We start from the raw sequence: 15,864 nt of genomic DNA, 5'->3' as shown, positions 1-15,864 counted from the left end.
CAGTAGCCCACTATGGGACCTGCCCGGGGGGCAGATGCCCCCCCCTGCCCAGCCTGCTCCTGTGTACGGTAGGTACATCGCTTTGAATTGAATCTCCCCCTATATATCATACTAGCTATTTTTTTCGGTAAAGGAGCCAAATCTAGTATTTTAGTAGTAAAAAATAAAATGATTTTAATAACTGCATAAGGGGTAATTGGATTAACAAGCAGCTGGTGGATATTGTGACAGAAGCACTGGGGAAGTTGTTAATGGCAGATATATATGTCTCAAGTTTCTGTCTTATGTGTTTTGAAACCGCTTCCACCGGCAGGAAGAGACGGTGTAAGGGTCCCTGGGGATATCAATGGAGAGAGTAGGGCGGGCTCTCTTCATCAGGACCATACCAAGGATTCCAACTTACCAGTCACTCTTCTGATAATCAGGAGCTGCAGCTGTGAGGCTATTCTCTCAGTCATAGGCCTGCTTAGAGAGACTGCCATTGTTACCTACAAGTTCTGTTATATTGTGTGTGGGTCATTAGATCCTTCCATATTACTTTTGAGCTGCTAAGTAAAACTAGCTGTGGCTACTCCTACCGAGGCACAGGACTGGTGTGCCGTTACTTGGCTGCCGCATGGGAAGTGCTACCATTGAACACCAGGAAACGTCACCCCTAACCTGATCTTGAGACAATGTACTGTGGTCAGTGTGGGTCTGCATACGGTGGTACGCCCTACCGCCACGCCTGCTGCTTTGATTGTAAAACTATCAAATTCCATTCACTTACATTTTCCATACCACCACTTCTAAATTTCCTCTACGACCACTGATTACATACATGCTAAATATGACACTAGGTACATGCTAATTATTACAAAAGACTAAACTATAGTAGGTCAATAGCATCAGACACATGAAAATGATTACTCTAAAACTGTGGACTTCCTTACTAACATTGTCAACGAGAACACAAAAATCAAAATGTAAAAAACCATAATAAAACCAACAATGGTATAATCCATGTGGGGTCTCAATTTGCTGCAAATAGTTGACTCATTGATCACTATGTTCATACACATGTGCATATCAGCAGGCAGACAGAACCAATACGGTACAAGTCTGTGTGTATTAACAGAGAGATCACCGATCCCCCCCTGAAGAGCTTTCTCTGTGCACTCTGGGGAAGTTTACAATAGACCCCAATGAACCCCTCACTGGAGAAATACACCAAAAGTGAGCAAACATTCAGACTAGAGCCTGTTAGGCTGCCGGTCTCGTAATAAACTTACGGTAGAGGTCTTCACCTATAGCAGCTGCCTTTCCCGTAGAGCTTTATGTGCTCACAGGTACTCGGATGCCCCTAGGTCTTAACTCTATTGTAGTGTAAGTTTATAAACAAATCCGCAGAGGCAGAGCCGGAGGAAGCAATTCAGATGATAACGGACGGTCAGACGTAAGCTAAGGTCAGGGGTCCGAAGCAGAGTAGTCAAAGACAGGCCCATTGGTCAGGGCTGGCACCAAATAACTAGCAGAAGTCAGGGCAATCAGAGTTCAAGCAGGTCCAAAACAAAACCAAGGTCAAAACAGGAAATCTATCAGGAGTCAGGAACTCAGCACACAGCAGGTCAGCTCTCCACAGGGAATAGAACGCTATAACCGGCAGGGAGGCTAAGCCCTCATTACCTTAAATACTGAAAAGCACCAATCAGAAGGGAGCTGGGAGATGTATTAAATGGCCCCCAGGAGTAGGATATTAAATGAACTAATTAGCCCCACAGGTGCTAGAGCGCACGCACCCGGCTGTCAGCATTGCTGGGACGCGGCGCTGACTTAGAACAGCATCCCGGACGTTTCCCTGACAACGGCTGGGACATAGGAACAGGAAGTGACGTCCCGCCTGTTGTCATGACAACAGCCAGGACACTCGTAACAGAGCCAAGTATATATTGCTAAATAAATGTGCTTTAAAGAAATGGACTGGTTGATAAATATACCATGAAGAATTACAGCAACAATCTTTTTTAAAAAAAAAGTTGCATGATCACATTTTGAAGAGGTACAAAATTAATGTGCGTCAGTTTTGGTTCCTTTAGAGTGTTCATTAGAATGTGCTTAAAGACGTAGGCGTGTTCTGGCTTCTATGATTGCTACATTCTAATACAAATCATTAAGAACTGAAACGTGCTGCATAATATATTAGCGACATATAAGTAAAGGAGAGTAATATTATTAATAATAAGTTATGTATATTCCGTGAACCTCAGAAGAAAGTACCAATGTGCTACTTTAAAAGTAGGACAGTAATCTGTACAATGTAACTTTGTTTTTACCCACATACCAGATGGTGAGGATAATAACGCTCATGAGTCACACAACACTCAGTTAGATCTTCACATCAGACAAGAGAAACTCAGCTGCAAATTAAGAAAAGTCAATTAAAAGTTTTACACAAGGATGAATCTCTTTCCATCTCCAAACCTCAGAGGATACCGACTGATAAGCCCTGAAATAGGCTATTTAATGGGAGAACTGGTGCAACTTATTCAAGTTATATCGATATTACATCTGTCACTTATTCACGCTGGAGGCGACTGTTGTGTGGGCTAAAAAAATATTCACCATCAAACTGAATCACTAGGGACTAGTGACATCGCTCGATGCCTAGTGCCTCAGTAATAGCACCAGTCCCTAGTGAGCCTATAGGCTGGATTTTGGGGATGCCACTACCTCGCTAGGCTGCAGACGTAGCTATAAATAGGCAGAAGGGGGGGTGGGGGGTTGAAGCTCTATTCAACCCTACCACCGCCACCACAGCCAGGCCCCCAAGGGAAGTCAGTCTACAGCAGTGATCAGGGAACAGGGATAAATTACTCCAAATGCGGTAAAAATGAAATTCCTGGGGGTAATGCTGCCGATTCACATGCTGTCAGTTGGATTGTAGACCCCTTTAAATGTGAAATTGCTGTTGTACCAGAAGAGCCTCAAGGGTTGGCAGAGGCACTTCTTGAGCTTCGATGCAATAATGAAGCACGTATTGCATTTGAAAACAAAGCAGATCTGTCATATATTTGGATGTCAACAGCTGCAAAGGCATTCATTGTACATGAGGAGGCAGTCAAAAAGTTGCTGCCTTTTGCAACAACCTACCTTTGCGAACAAGGATTTTCCATTCTAACGAACATAAAAACAAAGCAGAGAAATCGATTGGACGCTGAAGACTGTATCCAAATTTCTCTGACATCAAAATGCCCCAATATTGATGCTCTTGTATCAAAAATGAAGCAACATAATTTCTCCAAAACCTGAAGTTTTGAAGTTGAAGCTTTCAAATAAATTTTTAATAGATTCAATAAAATTTTGAATTCCATTTATTAATAATATATGATTTCCTTCCTTTCAAATCAAGGGGGTAACGTCGGCGTATCTGAATATATTTGGGGGTAAAAGGTACAAAAAAAGTTCCCTGACCCCTGGTCTACAGTACCCACCCACCAGCCCCTCTTGGGGGGTCCTGTGTCTGGCTGTCTGATACCAAATCCGCTGCATGGTTGACTGAATGTGACAAGATATCTTGTTTATATTGTTACAGAGTTCAATTAGATTTCACTTGTCACTAAATATAAAAAGAAAGTACTTTGGCAATTGTCTTCCTTAAAAAAAATAAAGATATTGTTGTGTTTCGTCCCCACTATGTACCCCTTTCCCCTTTATGTCCTACCCTTTCCCTATTTCTTTTTTTTTTTTTGTATCCTTTGCAATTATCTTAGAAAATTCAATAAACTTTATTTCAGTTAAAAAAAAATAAAAAAATAAAGAGGCTTTTATACCAACGTAAAATGAGAACACATTTATAAAATCATCTACTATGATTGTGCAGGTATTGTGTCTCTAGCACAATTGTTTCGTTGCTTGGCTAACGGAAAGAACCTATAACATCTCTACATACCTCATTGATACATGTTCTCAAGTACAATTACATGTTACAACTACAATCTTGACACATTTCAGACATCTTGCATTAATAAATGATAACGGCTACTTTTCCCATTAATGGAAGAATTCGCTTTTTGCTAGAAACCAATCAAATGCTTACAAATCCTTTTAGTTATAGTTGGAGAAAAGGGCTCTCCTCCAATCAGCAGCAAGATTTCATTTACAGCACAGATTTCTCCTACTCCAAAGAGACTATATAAATCGAGAGAACTCGGCCAAGTAGAAATGGGGGGAGGGCCCCCCCTCCAAACTGCTCTTATAGGGAGTCGCTAAAATACAAATATCATTAAAAAAAAACCTGCCCCATATTCGCACGGTAAGAAAACTAGTGTTAATAAACAAATAAAGATGGCCAAGCTCACGCTTCCATACCGTGATGATGAGACCCTTTTCCTGGAAGTAGTTGACCAGTGGAACCGCATTTTGCTTGAAGTTCATTAATCGCCTCTGAATCGCTTTGAGGTTATCGTCTGGCCGCCCCTGTTGCTCCGCACGCTTCTGCAGTCGCTCTTTTAGCTTTTGATTGTCACAAGCAAGAAACACCACTAGATCCGGGGTGCAGATCTATATAAAATAAGAGAATTAATGACAATCAAAATAAAAGCTTGTAAAAAAAAACCAAACACCTCTTATTATGATTAATTTAGTAGTCGGTAGAAATAGTCCTAGAAGCTCTTGTTCACCAACTCTGTAATACGGTCACATGAGTTTCGGGAGAAGTGCTCAGCACTCATTTACTTGCAGGATGGATGGCTTGTTCCACGGCCAAGGAAGAGGAAGGAGAAAGTCAAATCAAACGGTCTGGGAAGTAGGGAGACTGCAATTTTGTTACTTAATTCTTATTATCTTACTTTGCTCTGAAGCACTAAAGCAGGTACAGTTTTTACAATAAACAAGCTATTAAAATAAGTTTAGGAGCCAAATAGATGCTTCTAGGTGCCAACGTAGGAGGACGCAGGTCACCATTTATGGAAAGGACACACAGGCTCAGATTTATAGGTTGCACTCAGAAGACGTTTACTGCCTAAGAGATGCTATGGGGTATTATTTTGTCTACACTCTTTGCATTGTCTATGGTGACAGGACCAGGAGCTCATCGTGTCATCTAAACAGTGTTTATTTTTCAATCTTGCAGCCAAGCTTTAAATTGTATGCATCCACAGAGAACCTCTTGGCCTAAATACTCTCCGAGCATGAAATAGGTTTAAAATTGCACTTTTAAACAGCAGGACGCAGAGGGCGTCAGTAAACAGATACAGACCCCATACTGGGAGGGATGGTTCCATGGAGCTGGGTATTTGTGTTTACAAACCTGTATCTTTGTCACGTTTGCTGAATGAGTCATACGTGCTCAGTAGCAAACAGACATACATATATACACACCTAATGGTATGCAATCTACTAACTGGGATTTAAGTTTTTCTGGATTAGGGTTGTTCTGTAAATTGGTTCCCCATGCCTATAATCTACTAAAGTACATTTTAAAATACCATCTTTCTTGGATCTTCTCCTCTTCATTAAAACTGTTTAGCAGCGCTCATCACAGTGTTTGGAGCAGGAGGCTCTTGGTTATCATGTCTGTGTTTACAACAGAAGAAAGCCATCAGTCTGAGGCCATGTGCTTGTGTATGGTCATGGAACTCTGAGGTGACTCATTATATTCTTTACAGCTAAAGAAGGGGTTCTTTACAGTAAGGGCAGTCAAGATATGGAATTCACTGCCAGGGAAGGTTGTGATGGCAGATTCAATTGATATGTTGAAGAAAGGGTTAAACAAATTTTTAGTGGAAAAGTGTATCCAGGTATACGACTGTTTATTAAAATGAAGGATAGTGGATCCATGGAGAATTAGGACTGCAATATTGTGTCTGGGGGGATTTTTCCCGATTGAAACAGATTGGCGTTTGCTTAATCTGGATCAAGTTTCAAATAGAAGTGAGGGATCACAGGAGATCCAAAATAGGTTGAACTTGATGGACTGGTGTCTTTTTTCAACTTCATCAACTATGTAACTATGTAAATACTTTACAGTAGGATGCACATTATTCCAGAGGGTCCGCCGCTTGCTTACTCCTCTATCACCTTGGCCCCAGAGCAGCAAAGCGGAAACATTGGTTCACTACATAAGCTCGGGTCCCGCGCATACTCAGAGCAATGTGCATTGCCGCCCCCCCTCAAAGTTTTGCGTTGGGGCTCGGCGATGTAGCGTTTGTCCTCTGTATAGAAGTAACGTTATAAAAACACCACATTCCTGTCCCACCAAATTCAAAACCTTTATTAAATACTTTTAACATAGTGAATAACATGATCATACACTTCACAGATAAATAAAATACTACTATTTCGTCATTATAACTACAGTTTAATACAGGAAGCAATGAGGAAGTGGCAGCTGAAAGAATGAAGTAATTTTACATAATGTATTTCCAGGATAGACCTGCTCATAATTCCCTTAAAAAACAAACACAGACGAGAGACTTGATGCTGGAAGATCTAACACACATAGTTTTGCAAATGATATCATACACCTCTTGTCCTTAAAAATATATCTGTAGAAAACTTTGGGGTCTATTTATTAAACCAACACTTATTGTACCGATTTTGGTGCCGTTAGTATTATATTGATCAATTAACTTGCGATACGTAACTGAGAGGACGAAAACTATCCAGCACAACAACAAGTACAGATCGCCCCATGACGCCATGCTGTCTCGGGACAAGATTTAATAAAGTTAAAGTTATTTCGTATTACTAGACAGTCTGCAGCTCAATTCCATTGTTTTATTAAAATGTTCTCAAACCATTGTTTTTTTTTTTAATTGTGCCTAACAATGCACATACTGTAGTTTTAAGCTTTACCGGTCATTTCTCACAATGTCGGACCTACACATCTGGCATTGCCCACAAATTATATCATACCATTCCCTCAATTCTTTAAGAACTACCCCCTGTTATAAAGTCAGGTGTGAAGAGTTTTTTATTCATGTATGACAATCTTTTTTTAAAAAAAACAAGAGACAGGAATATTGAGAGGAAGGAAGGGAATTATGGATCAGAGATAAAAACAATGACACGGTTCTTGTAGGCCTTAGGAGCCGGAGTCATTAAGGAAAGTAAGGCAAAAAAAAGGAGTAAATGTTCTCCGGGACAAACCATGTTACACTGCAAGGGGTGCAAATTAGTTTATTAGTTTGCACATCAGTTAAATACAGGCTGTTTTGTCAAATACTTGATAGCTTTATTTTTACACTGAAATTTAAAGTTGATTTAGGACATGCCCTAACCCAACTATAAATCTGTCCCCACATTTTAAATTTACCTCTCCCTCCAAAGCAACATGGTTTTGCCCAGGTGCAAAGTTACTCCTTTTTTATGCTTTGCTCTCCTTAATGACTTAATGCGGGGTATTCAATTGTCAGCGAGTTTTCTTTTTTTGACCGCGTTAACACTGTTTTTTTTATCATTTTCGAGCAGGTTAACTTTACCCGCAATTCAATTCCATTTTTAACGCTGGTTTTTTTTTCATGAAACGGTCCTCTCGCGCTCCAGTAGAAGGTCTATTGAAAGTATAGGGTGTGCGAGTGGCAGCCGCGTTATAAGCTATTCAATTGTTTTTTAACGCGGCGGGTAAAACAGGAAAATACGCTGTTTTATCTCGCACCTCTTTAGGGTGTTTAAAAATAAAAGACCTCTGATAACTATTTGAAATCATGTAGTAATGTGAAAAAAAGTTAGACTATGGTGTATCACTAATGCCCAACATGTAAAAGTTGATTTTCTTGTGAAAAAATAATGAAATAAAATAAACATAAAAAAATAAAAATCACTAATTAATTATATTTATGTATGTTTTTGGCACAAATATGAATGTGAATGCAGTAATGTGTTTTGACATGGTATAGATGATTCTAAGTTAAAAACTAGTTCAACTAAAAAATATGCTAAAGAAAGTACTGTAATGTAGATATTAGCAATGTGTAATGCAATCTAATGTATGGAAATGTATGCAAAACCTTTTTCTTGTGTTATACATGACCGCATTAAAACTTTCCTTCACTCCCCTAAAAACTTGCAAACACAATGTTTAACACAGCGTTCCCTCTTTTTCAATTCAAATGCACGAGTTTTCGCGCTACCTCAAAATGGTCGCTATTGCAGTTAAAAATCCGCAAGAGACTTTGTTTTTTTTATGCTGCAGAGAAAAAAAAAACAAAGCGAAAAAAACAAACTTGCGGACAATTGAATACCCCCCAATGACTCCTGTTAGGGACACCATTATAGAATGTAGGTAAAGTCCTGCAACATGACACATGTTAACACACTTCCTTTTTATCTTTATTTACATTAGAAAAATACAAAAGGATAGAAAAAAAAAAAAAAAAAGACATGAATTTAAAACTATAGTTTACGCAGAGGAGGCAGGGGCAATTAATGAAAGGCTCCAGACAAAACAAAGGATAGGGCAATGCTGCTGTAACCCCACCTAAATGTAAATTTATTTCACAGGAAATATTCTGTGTTTACTCCTCAAATGCAGAAAAATTAGGTTTCTGATCTCCGAAACATCATGAATAAAGTATCCCTAACCTGTAGGTATTTTTGAACACAAAACTGCTCTTGGTTGTACTGATAACAGTATACAGAGAAGGGAATGACGGCAAATATTTAGTGAACCAATGTCAATTTCAGCTTCTTTTTTTTTCTCTTAGTGCAGAAAGCAGCCGACACATCATCTCCCCAATTCCCAGGAACGGCTCGGTGATCTTGAGCTTCACTGATTGAAGAAGCGTTAAGATTCCAAACACATTCCGGAATGCAAAGATGAGAGAGACGCGTTAGTTGGCAGCAGACTGCTGGAATGAGATTCAGTAAGCCACTCATTGGCAGTAAGTAGTTTCGGCTAGGTGCAAGCAGGGCCCGCAGCACTGTGCCGCAGTGACGATTATGGGATGGTATAATACAAACACTGACAATTAGACCGTCGCTGGCAGCTTGCTCTTCATTTACAACCATGTCCTTGCTTGTTTAATGCCTTCCCATATTTAGGATTTGTGTTCTGCATTAAAATTACCAATCCTAATGTAACAATTAACTGTTAAGCCCATTTCCTCGCTTGTTGCCTCATAATATTAAATTGTCCATTATTACAAAAACAGATGTTTTAACTGCACTAATTTTAAATAAGAACACACTGATATACATTCGCCATGGATAATATTTTCTATAACAAAAGGGAACTGTTTATACTGTGATAATCTCCTGAAATTTACTGGCATCCATGTTGTACTTCCGTACATAAATAATAATTATACTCTTCAACCTTAATTATGCAAATTATATTGATGCCAATTTTTGTTCTTCATAAATTACGCATCTCTGTACTGCACACACATATATGTCCGTATATAGTTTTTTGAAGTATCGTTGACCTGCACCTCCTTATGTCTGGAGAGGCGGAATGAGGGTGGGAAAGTATAGTAAGGCGATACGTAGACTCGCCCGTCAGGAGACTTATCACTCGCGGGTGCTGAAGGGTTGGTGCAGCGATACACAATTTTGATGACAATCAGCGGCACTACCCAGCCGCTTCTAATTCCATATTGCTGGTTGATTGCATATTGGCCCCTCCAGCCAGTATTTAAATAATCAGCGGCTACATTATTTGAAGTTGCGGCATCTAAATTTATACAAGTTAAAGGACATTTTTGTTTGAACTAGTAGTAAAGAAGATTCAGATTGGATTTTTAAAAGGAAGAGACAACAGATGTTTACATATAATTTGTGTATTTTAAGTACATATTATATTGAAAATGTCAGTTTTGCAATTATTAACAACTGGTAAGATACCCATCTCCCTTCTGTATATGACACTTTGCATAGGCAAACCGAGGGGGGGGGGGGTTCCTAGTGCCCAGGAACCCCCCTCTAAGCCTGGGGCACTGTATAATTGAAGTGGCTGGACCCTGCCTCCACTAGATCATTGGATCAAATTGCAACATTTGAGTAAAGGTGCTGAACTCCCGCTCGTAGTTGATACTGGACAGTGCAGGAGACCCTCACTCGGATTGGTATTTTGTGGTGGTTTGCAAAACCCCCTTCCAGTTAAATTCTCATTAATGCAATAATAGCTGTGATTTTGCTCTGTAACAGATATCTTCCTTATTACCATCCAAAACAAAAGGTTTAGCTTTTTGTGAAATTATCCTTAAAAAGTCCTATTTTCTTATCGTTTTGTCTAATGGAAAAATATGTATATGTAATAATCTGTTTATTATAGGATTCAATGGAGGGCATGCTCAATCTGCCGTTAAAACCATTATTTTTCTTTCTGCCTCTTAATGCACTTAGCCCCTCCCAGAAACCTCCTGTCAATCTTATTAATGTTTGATAATGCACTGGAGGCATGGTCTACTGGCAAGGAATGAGTATGACTTTATTGGTGATATAGACAGTTACTAGAATCCCAAAAATACATCAGAGAACATGAAAAGAGGTGAGAGACACAGTCCCTAGCATAAAACTAGATCATATGCATATGTAGGAAGACTACAGGAATGGTCAAGAGAGTGGCAACTACAATTTAATGCCAAAAATGCAAAATTATGCACTTGGGTCTCAAAAACCCAAAGGGCAAATATAGTATTAATGGCACTATAATAAAGTATGGTTCGTAGAGAAAGCACACATTAGAAACTACTGAGGAGGAAAGGGATAGATGAGTGACTATTTCAGGTGACTTAAAGACAGGTAAGCAATGTAACAAAGCATAGAGGGAGGCAAGTCAGATGCTTGGTTGCATAGGGAGAGGAAACAGCAGCAGAAAGAAGTAATAATATCACTGTAAAGGTCATTGGTACGGCCTCATCTAGAATACTGTGTTCAGTTCTGGAGGCCATATCTCCAGAAGGATATAAATACATTACAGACTGTACAAAGATGGGCAACTAAAATGGTGCATGGCCTACAGCACAAAACTTACCTGGAAAGACTAAAAGATCTTAATATATATATAGTTTGGAGCAGAGAAGGGAACGGGGGACATGATAGAAACTTTCAAATATATCAAGGGTTATAACAAGGTGCAGGAGGGAAACACTCTGCAAAGGAAGAGAAGTATTAGGACACGAGGACATGTACTGACACTGGAGGGAAGAGAAGTATTAGAATACGAGGACATGTACTGACACTGGAGGGAAGAGAAGTATTAGAATACGAGGACATGTACTGACACTGGGGGGAAGAGAAGTATTAGAACACGAGGACATGTACTGACACTGGGGGGGGAAGTAGGTTTAGAGGAAATGTGAGGAAAACTACTTCACATAAAGGGTAGTGGATGAGTGGAATATCCTCCCATCAGAGGTGGTAGAGGCTAATACAGTAGAGCAATTTAAACATGCTTGGGATAGACATAAGGATATCCTTACAAATAAAGGATCAATTAGGGTTTGAGGTTAGCATAGGTTAAAAAATGGGCAGTGTAGATGGGCCAAGTGGCTCTAAGCTGCCGTCAAATTCTATGTTTCTATGTCCCTGTATTTTAAGCAAAACATAATTTTAACGTGAGAATACCATTAAAATGTTACTTTATGGAAACATCACCAAGAGATAACAATGTTTACTCTTTGCAAAACTGTTCATATTTAATGCACATCCAGGGTATCCGTTAGGCGGTGCTTTAGGGACACATACTGGTTTTTACAAGCGGTTTATTAACCATTACTGAATAATGCAGAACGCGGCTCCACGACCACAAAAGGAAACATATCGTTAGAAAAAGATTAATCTCACATCTCCCAGTTGGTGAAGCAGTTATCAGAGCAGAAGTTGATATGTTGCAAATTGTTTCCTGCAGAGAATCTCATAACAATATAAGAGGATGAGAACAGTTCTTACTTGATCCTCAAAGGACAAAGCTTGGGCCACATCTCGTGGAAATCCATCTATAACGATCCCCTCGGAGTCTGGAATTTGCATTAATTTTTGTTTTATTTCAGTGATTGTGGTTTCCTTGAGGAGAACAGAGAAAACCGGACATTAATTGCTAGTAAACTTAATAAGGTTACAGTTAAAGTGAACGGCAGAGGGGGATATACCTGTGGCGCTAATTCTCCTGTGGTTATGATCTTGGCGATTAGACTCCACTTTCTGTTGCTACTTGTGTTGTGGATCTTTTTCCTCAGCAGTTCACCCACCGATATGTATTCAAATCCGTAACGTTCTGCTATTTTCAGACTTTGTGTCCCTTTCCCACTCCCAGGCCCACCTAGGGTTAAAAAAGGAGAGTCAGAGCAGATTAGTTAGTGATTAACCACCCAAAGAGCATATGGGCAACATTGAAAGACATTTAGGGGTAAATGCATCCAACATTCTAAAAAGGAAAAGTGGAGGTGTTGCCCATAGCAACCATAGTCTAGTAATCATTCTATATAATGTACTAGATAAATGACAGTTAGAATCTGATTGGTTGCTATGGGCAACACCTCCACTTTTTAGAACGTTTGACGCATTTACAGCTTAATGCTGAAACAAATCTTTGATAACCTTCAAGGAAATGTAAGGTCTCAAAATGCAGAATTTGGTCCAAATACGCAAATGTATTGTTTGTGTATTAAGTAAGACATGCAAACAGTTCAGAACACAAATTAAATAATTCACAGATCTTGTGTTTCTACTTGGGGGGAAATTTTATAAATGCTGTGTCGGGAAGCAAAATAATTGGGCTCTCTAAAGCATAGTACAGGTTTAACCACCTTTCTTAGTCTATATTTTAGACCTGCTGTAGGAAAGGCACAAGGTTTTTTTTTAAAAAAAACGTTATTTATAGTTGCAGCAATTACAATGGTTATTCAATATGACACTTATAATACAACAGATATCGCTATACACCTAAATAAAGATATGAGATGGAGAGAATATATAAAAAAAAAATGAAAAATAAATAAAATAAAAATAAATAAAATATAAAAAAATAAATAGCATCAAAACTACATGAAACCAATAACAATTAATAAAAATATGGACATAAAATAAAGTGTTCGATGAATTCTCTCCATTCCTCCAAGAACACATTTACAGAATAGAAATAAAGAGAGAACATAGAAGCGCCCAGCATAAAATTGATACTTTTACATTTTATTAGCTATAGGGAAGGGAAGGAAAGAAATAGCGATGGGGGCAGAATGAACGGTTCGGGAGGGCTGGCGTCACTTGCTAAAGGTAAGCTTAGAGCATATTTGCCAACTTTTCCTCATTGGCTTCAGGGAGATCCCGGGGGAGGTGGGCGTGCGGGGGCGGGGCTTGACAAATCGGATCATTTTGGCCCTGCCCCCTAAACGATTGGCACAATTTTAGCCAACTACAGCAGGGGAAGGGGTTAAGATGATGCAATATGTGTGTCATTAAGCCCCACCCACATCACTTATCTATTGCGAGAACCGGGAGGTTGCCCTGCTCTCCCGGGAAGTCTCCCAGAAATGAAGGATTCCCCAGACATTCCGGGAGAGTAGGCAACTATGCGCTAAAGTAAAGCAACTACTGAATCTCTAGAGACTGAAGTGTCTTTTACATTTCTGTCTCCATTACTGAAGTCATATTGTTTTACCTATCAGTCTTTGATTAAATCTTGGTCTCCATGAAAATGGCCACCTCCATAGGCATCAATACATGGACATAGGACACAATTTCTGAACTGTGTCATCATGCCACAGATGGTGAAGCCAACCACGTCTTGTACTGGCTCAGCATCAGGGAGAATGCCAGACTCTTCAGGGAGTGAGGGAGATCACCCCTATTTCAGGGAGTCTCCCTGACATTCAGGGAGAGTTGGCGAGTATGGCAAATATTCACCTCCTAGCTGTATTTAATCCTAACCCCAAACGAGAGCCATATTTGTAATGACATGTGGGTTTAGAGCCGCTTTTATTGAGCCCAGACTAATTCAGTTAAACAGAAAGCTCAAAATATCAAACCGAAGCCTTTCCGATGAATTAGGCCACGTTGCCATATCGGAGTAACCCTCAATGAATATGTATGTATAAGTGAATTTATATTGTGATATAAAATGTATGCTGAGCCACACAGCCAGGCACAGATTTACATTTCCGGGCACCTTACTCCCTTTTCTTTGTACCGTCCCAAATTCCGACTGCCCCACAACCATAGCCCTTCACAGTCCCAATCCCACTTCATCCTATCAGTATAAAATAAATACATGTATATAATGTAATCCTATTTCACTCCATGTTTACATATAGAATGCAAATAATGAGAAGACATGCTCAAGGAAGGTAACCCCTAGACCCGTCTGGGCCTCTGTGGATGTGCCATAATTTTGGGCCTGATTACAGCCCTATCCCAAAGAGCTTCCATTCTATTTAAATTGATAACAAGGGGAAGGTACAATAAGTGCAGCTAAGATTAGGTAACAATGCTAGTGAACTAGAAGGGAGGATTTCAGATGATGGGAACAGTTTGATGTAGATTAAGAGCGTTGGCGTTCCGGGTGAAGTCAGAGATAATATGAACATATGAGACGTGAGAGAGCAGCGAGAGATAATGCACAATGAAGGTAAACTCTAAGAAAAACCACACAGAACTAAGATTAAACTGCAATGCCCTTCTCTCGCCCAACCAGTAACTCTGCAAACATACAGTGTCCAGGATCCTGGTCATTGGTAAGACACTTAGTACCGGGGTAAAATCCGGTCAACATTTAATTCTCCTACCAGAGCAAGAAGTTGTTTGGCATGTCAGCCCTCCGACACCTGCCTTGTGCTCAGAGCATTGATTGAATAGTTGCATCTGTCCAATCAGAGCTCTTATGTCGTAGAGAGCATGCACACTGCAGAATTGGAACGACATTGTTCCATCGTTGAACGAGATTTTCAGTGCGGTTGAACAATCTCGTTCAACGATATTATGTGCTTTGGAATGATAATCGTTCATTGTTCCAGGGTTAATCTACAAAACTATAAGAACTCCAGCCATAAAAAGGTGACAGAGTGCTGAAGTTTCAATTTCTACTGCCGTCTTTGCCGTTTGACCAATTATGAATTCTAAATCCAGTTGGTCTATCTCTACGGCAAACAAATCTCCTAAATAAGAAGAGTCCTGGACTCCTACTGTGTGAGAGGAACCATATGATTATTTTTTTTACCATATAACCATAATACAAGTATTAGGTCTGTGTTACATACGGCATGGTAACAAAACAACAAACAATATTAGCATTCCCTGTCTTTTTCTGCCCCTTAAATCTGCTGCCATGTTTAGCTCCATTACAGTCACATGCGGTTCATTAGGTCGGATTTACATTTTTGTCCCCGTCCCCAGGCCACCATGAATGAACCAACCTATAACACTCTTATGTTGTTCCTCTTCGTGGTTATGACCCCCTCCTGCACCCCATCTATACAAAATACACTCATGAAAATAATTAGGACTATTTCAGCCCATGATTAAATATTTATCACTTATACACAGTAAGTTGTGAATTTACAGGGGGGGGGGATAAATAAATAAAAATAATAATAAAAAATAAATAAATATGCAAAGTGAGCACAGTGGGGCACTACACGCTCTATCTAATAACGCTCCGTCCAAGACCCCCCTACAAGTACAGTTAGCACAACCTGCCACCCTTATCGCATTAAAGATGGAGCAAGGTGCACAGATCATCAGATATTGTACTTGTAGTCAGGTCTTTTAGGTCGTATGATTAGCTCTGTTCCAAACATCAGCCTGAGTATTTCTATCGGCCTTAGAGTCATGTAATTAAATATTTAAATGAGACTGTTTAATAGCTGCTGTTAGATGCATACTGAGTCCTTCAAACATCCCTGATTATAAAGCAAATATTCCTGACTAGGGGTGGTCTGGCATTTTAAT

At 39.6% G+C, this 15,864-nt stretch overlaps 1 protein-coding gene across 1 annotated transcript in view; it reads right to left on the bottom strand.

Moving 5' to 3' along the window:
- Positions 1–15,864, bottom strand: part of AK5 (adenylate kinase 5) — a 167,754-nt gene that overhangs the window by 133,549 nt on the left and 18,341 nt on the right. The window contains exons 4-6 of the mRNA XM_075181938.1: positions 12,072–12,241; positions 11,872–11,985; positions 4,348–4,539 (exon numbers count right to left, since the gene is read on the bottom strand). Coding sequence (XP_075038039.1) covers positions 4,348–4,539; positions 11,872–11,985; positions 12,072–12,241 — 476 coding nt within the window. The remainder of the gene's footprint in view (positions 1–4,347; positions 4,540–11,871; positions 11,986–12,071; positions 12,242–15,864) is intronic.

Source organism: Mixophyes fleayi, chromosome 8, assembly GCF_038048845.1.
Source record: "Mixophyes fleayi isolate aMixFle1 chromosome 8, aMixFle1.hap1, whole genome shotgun sequence".
Lineage (NCBI taxonomy): Eukaryota > Metazoa > Chordata > Amphibia > Anura > Limnodynastidae > Mixophyes > Mixophyes fleayi.
The sequence above is the reverse complement of the archived record's forward strand: the minus strand, read 5'-3'. Positions and strand labels throughout refer to the sequence as shown.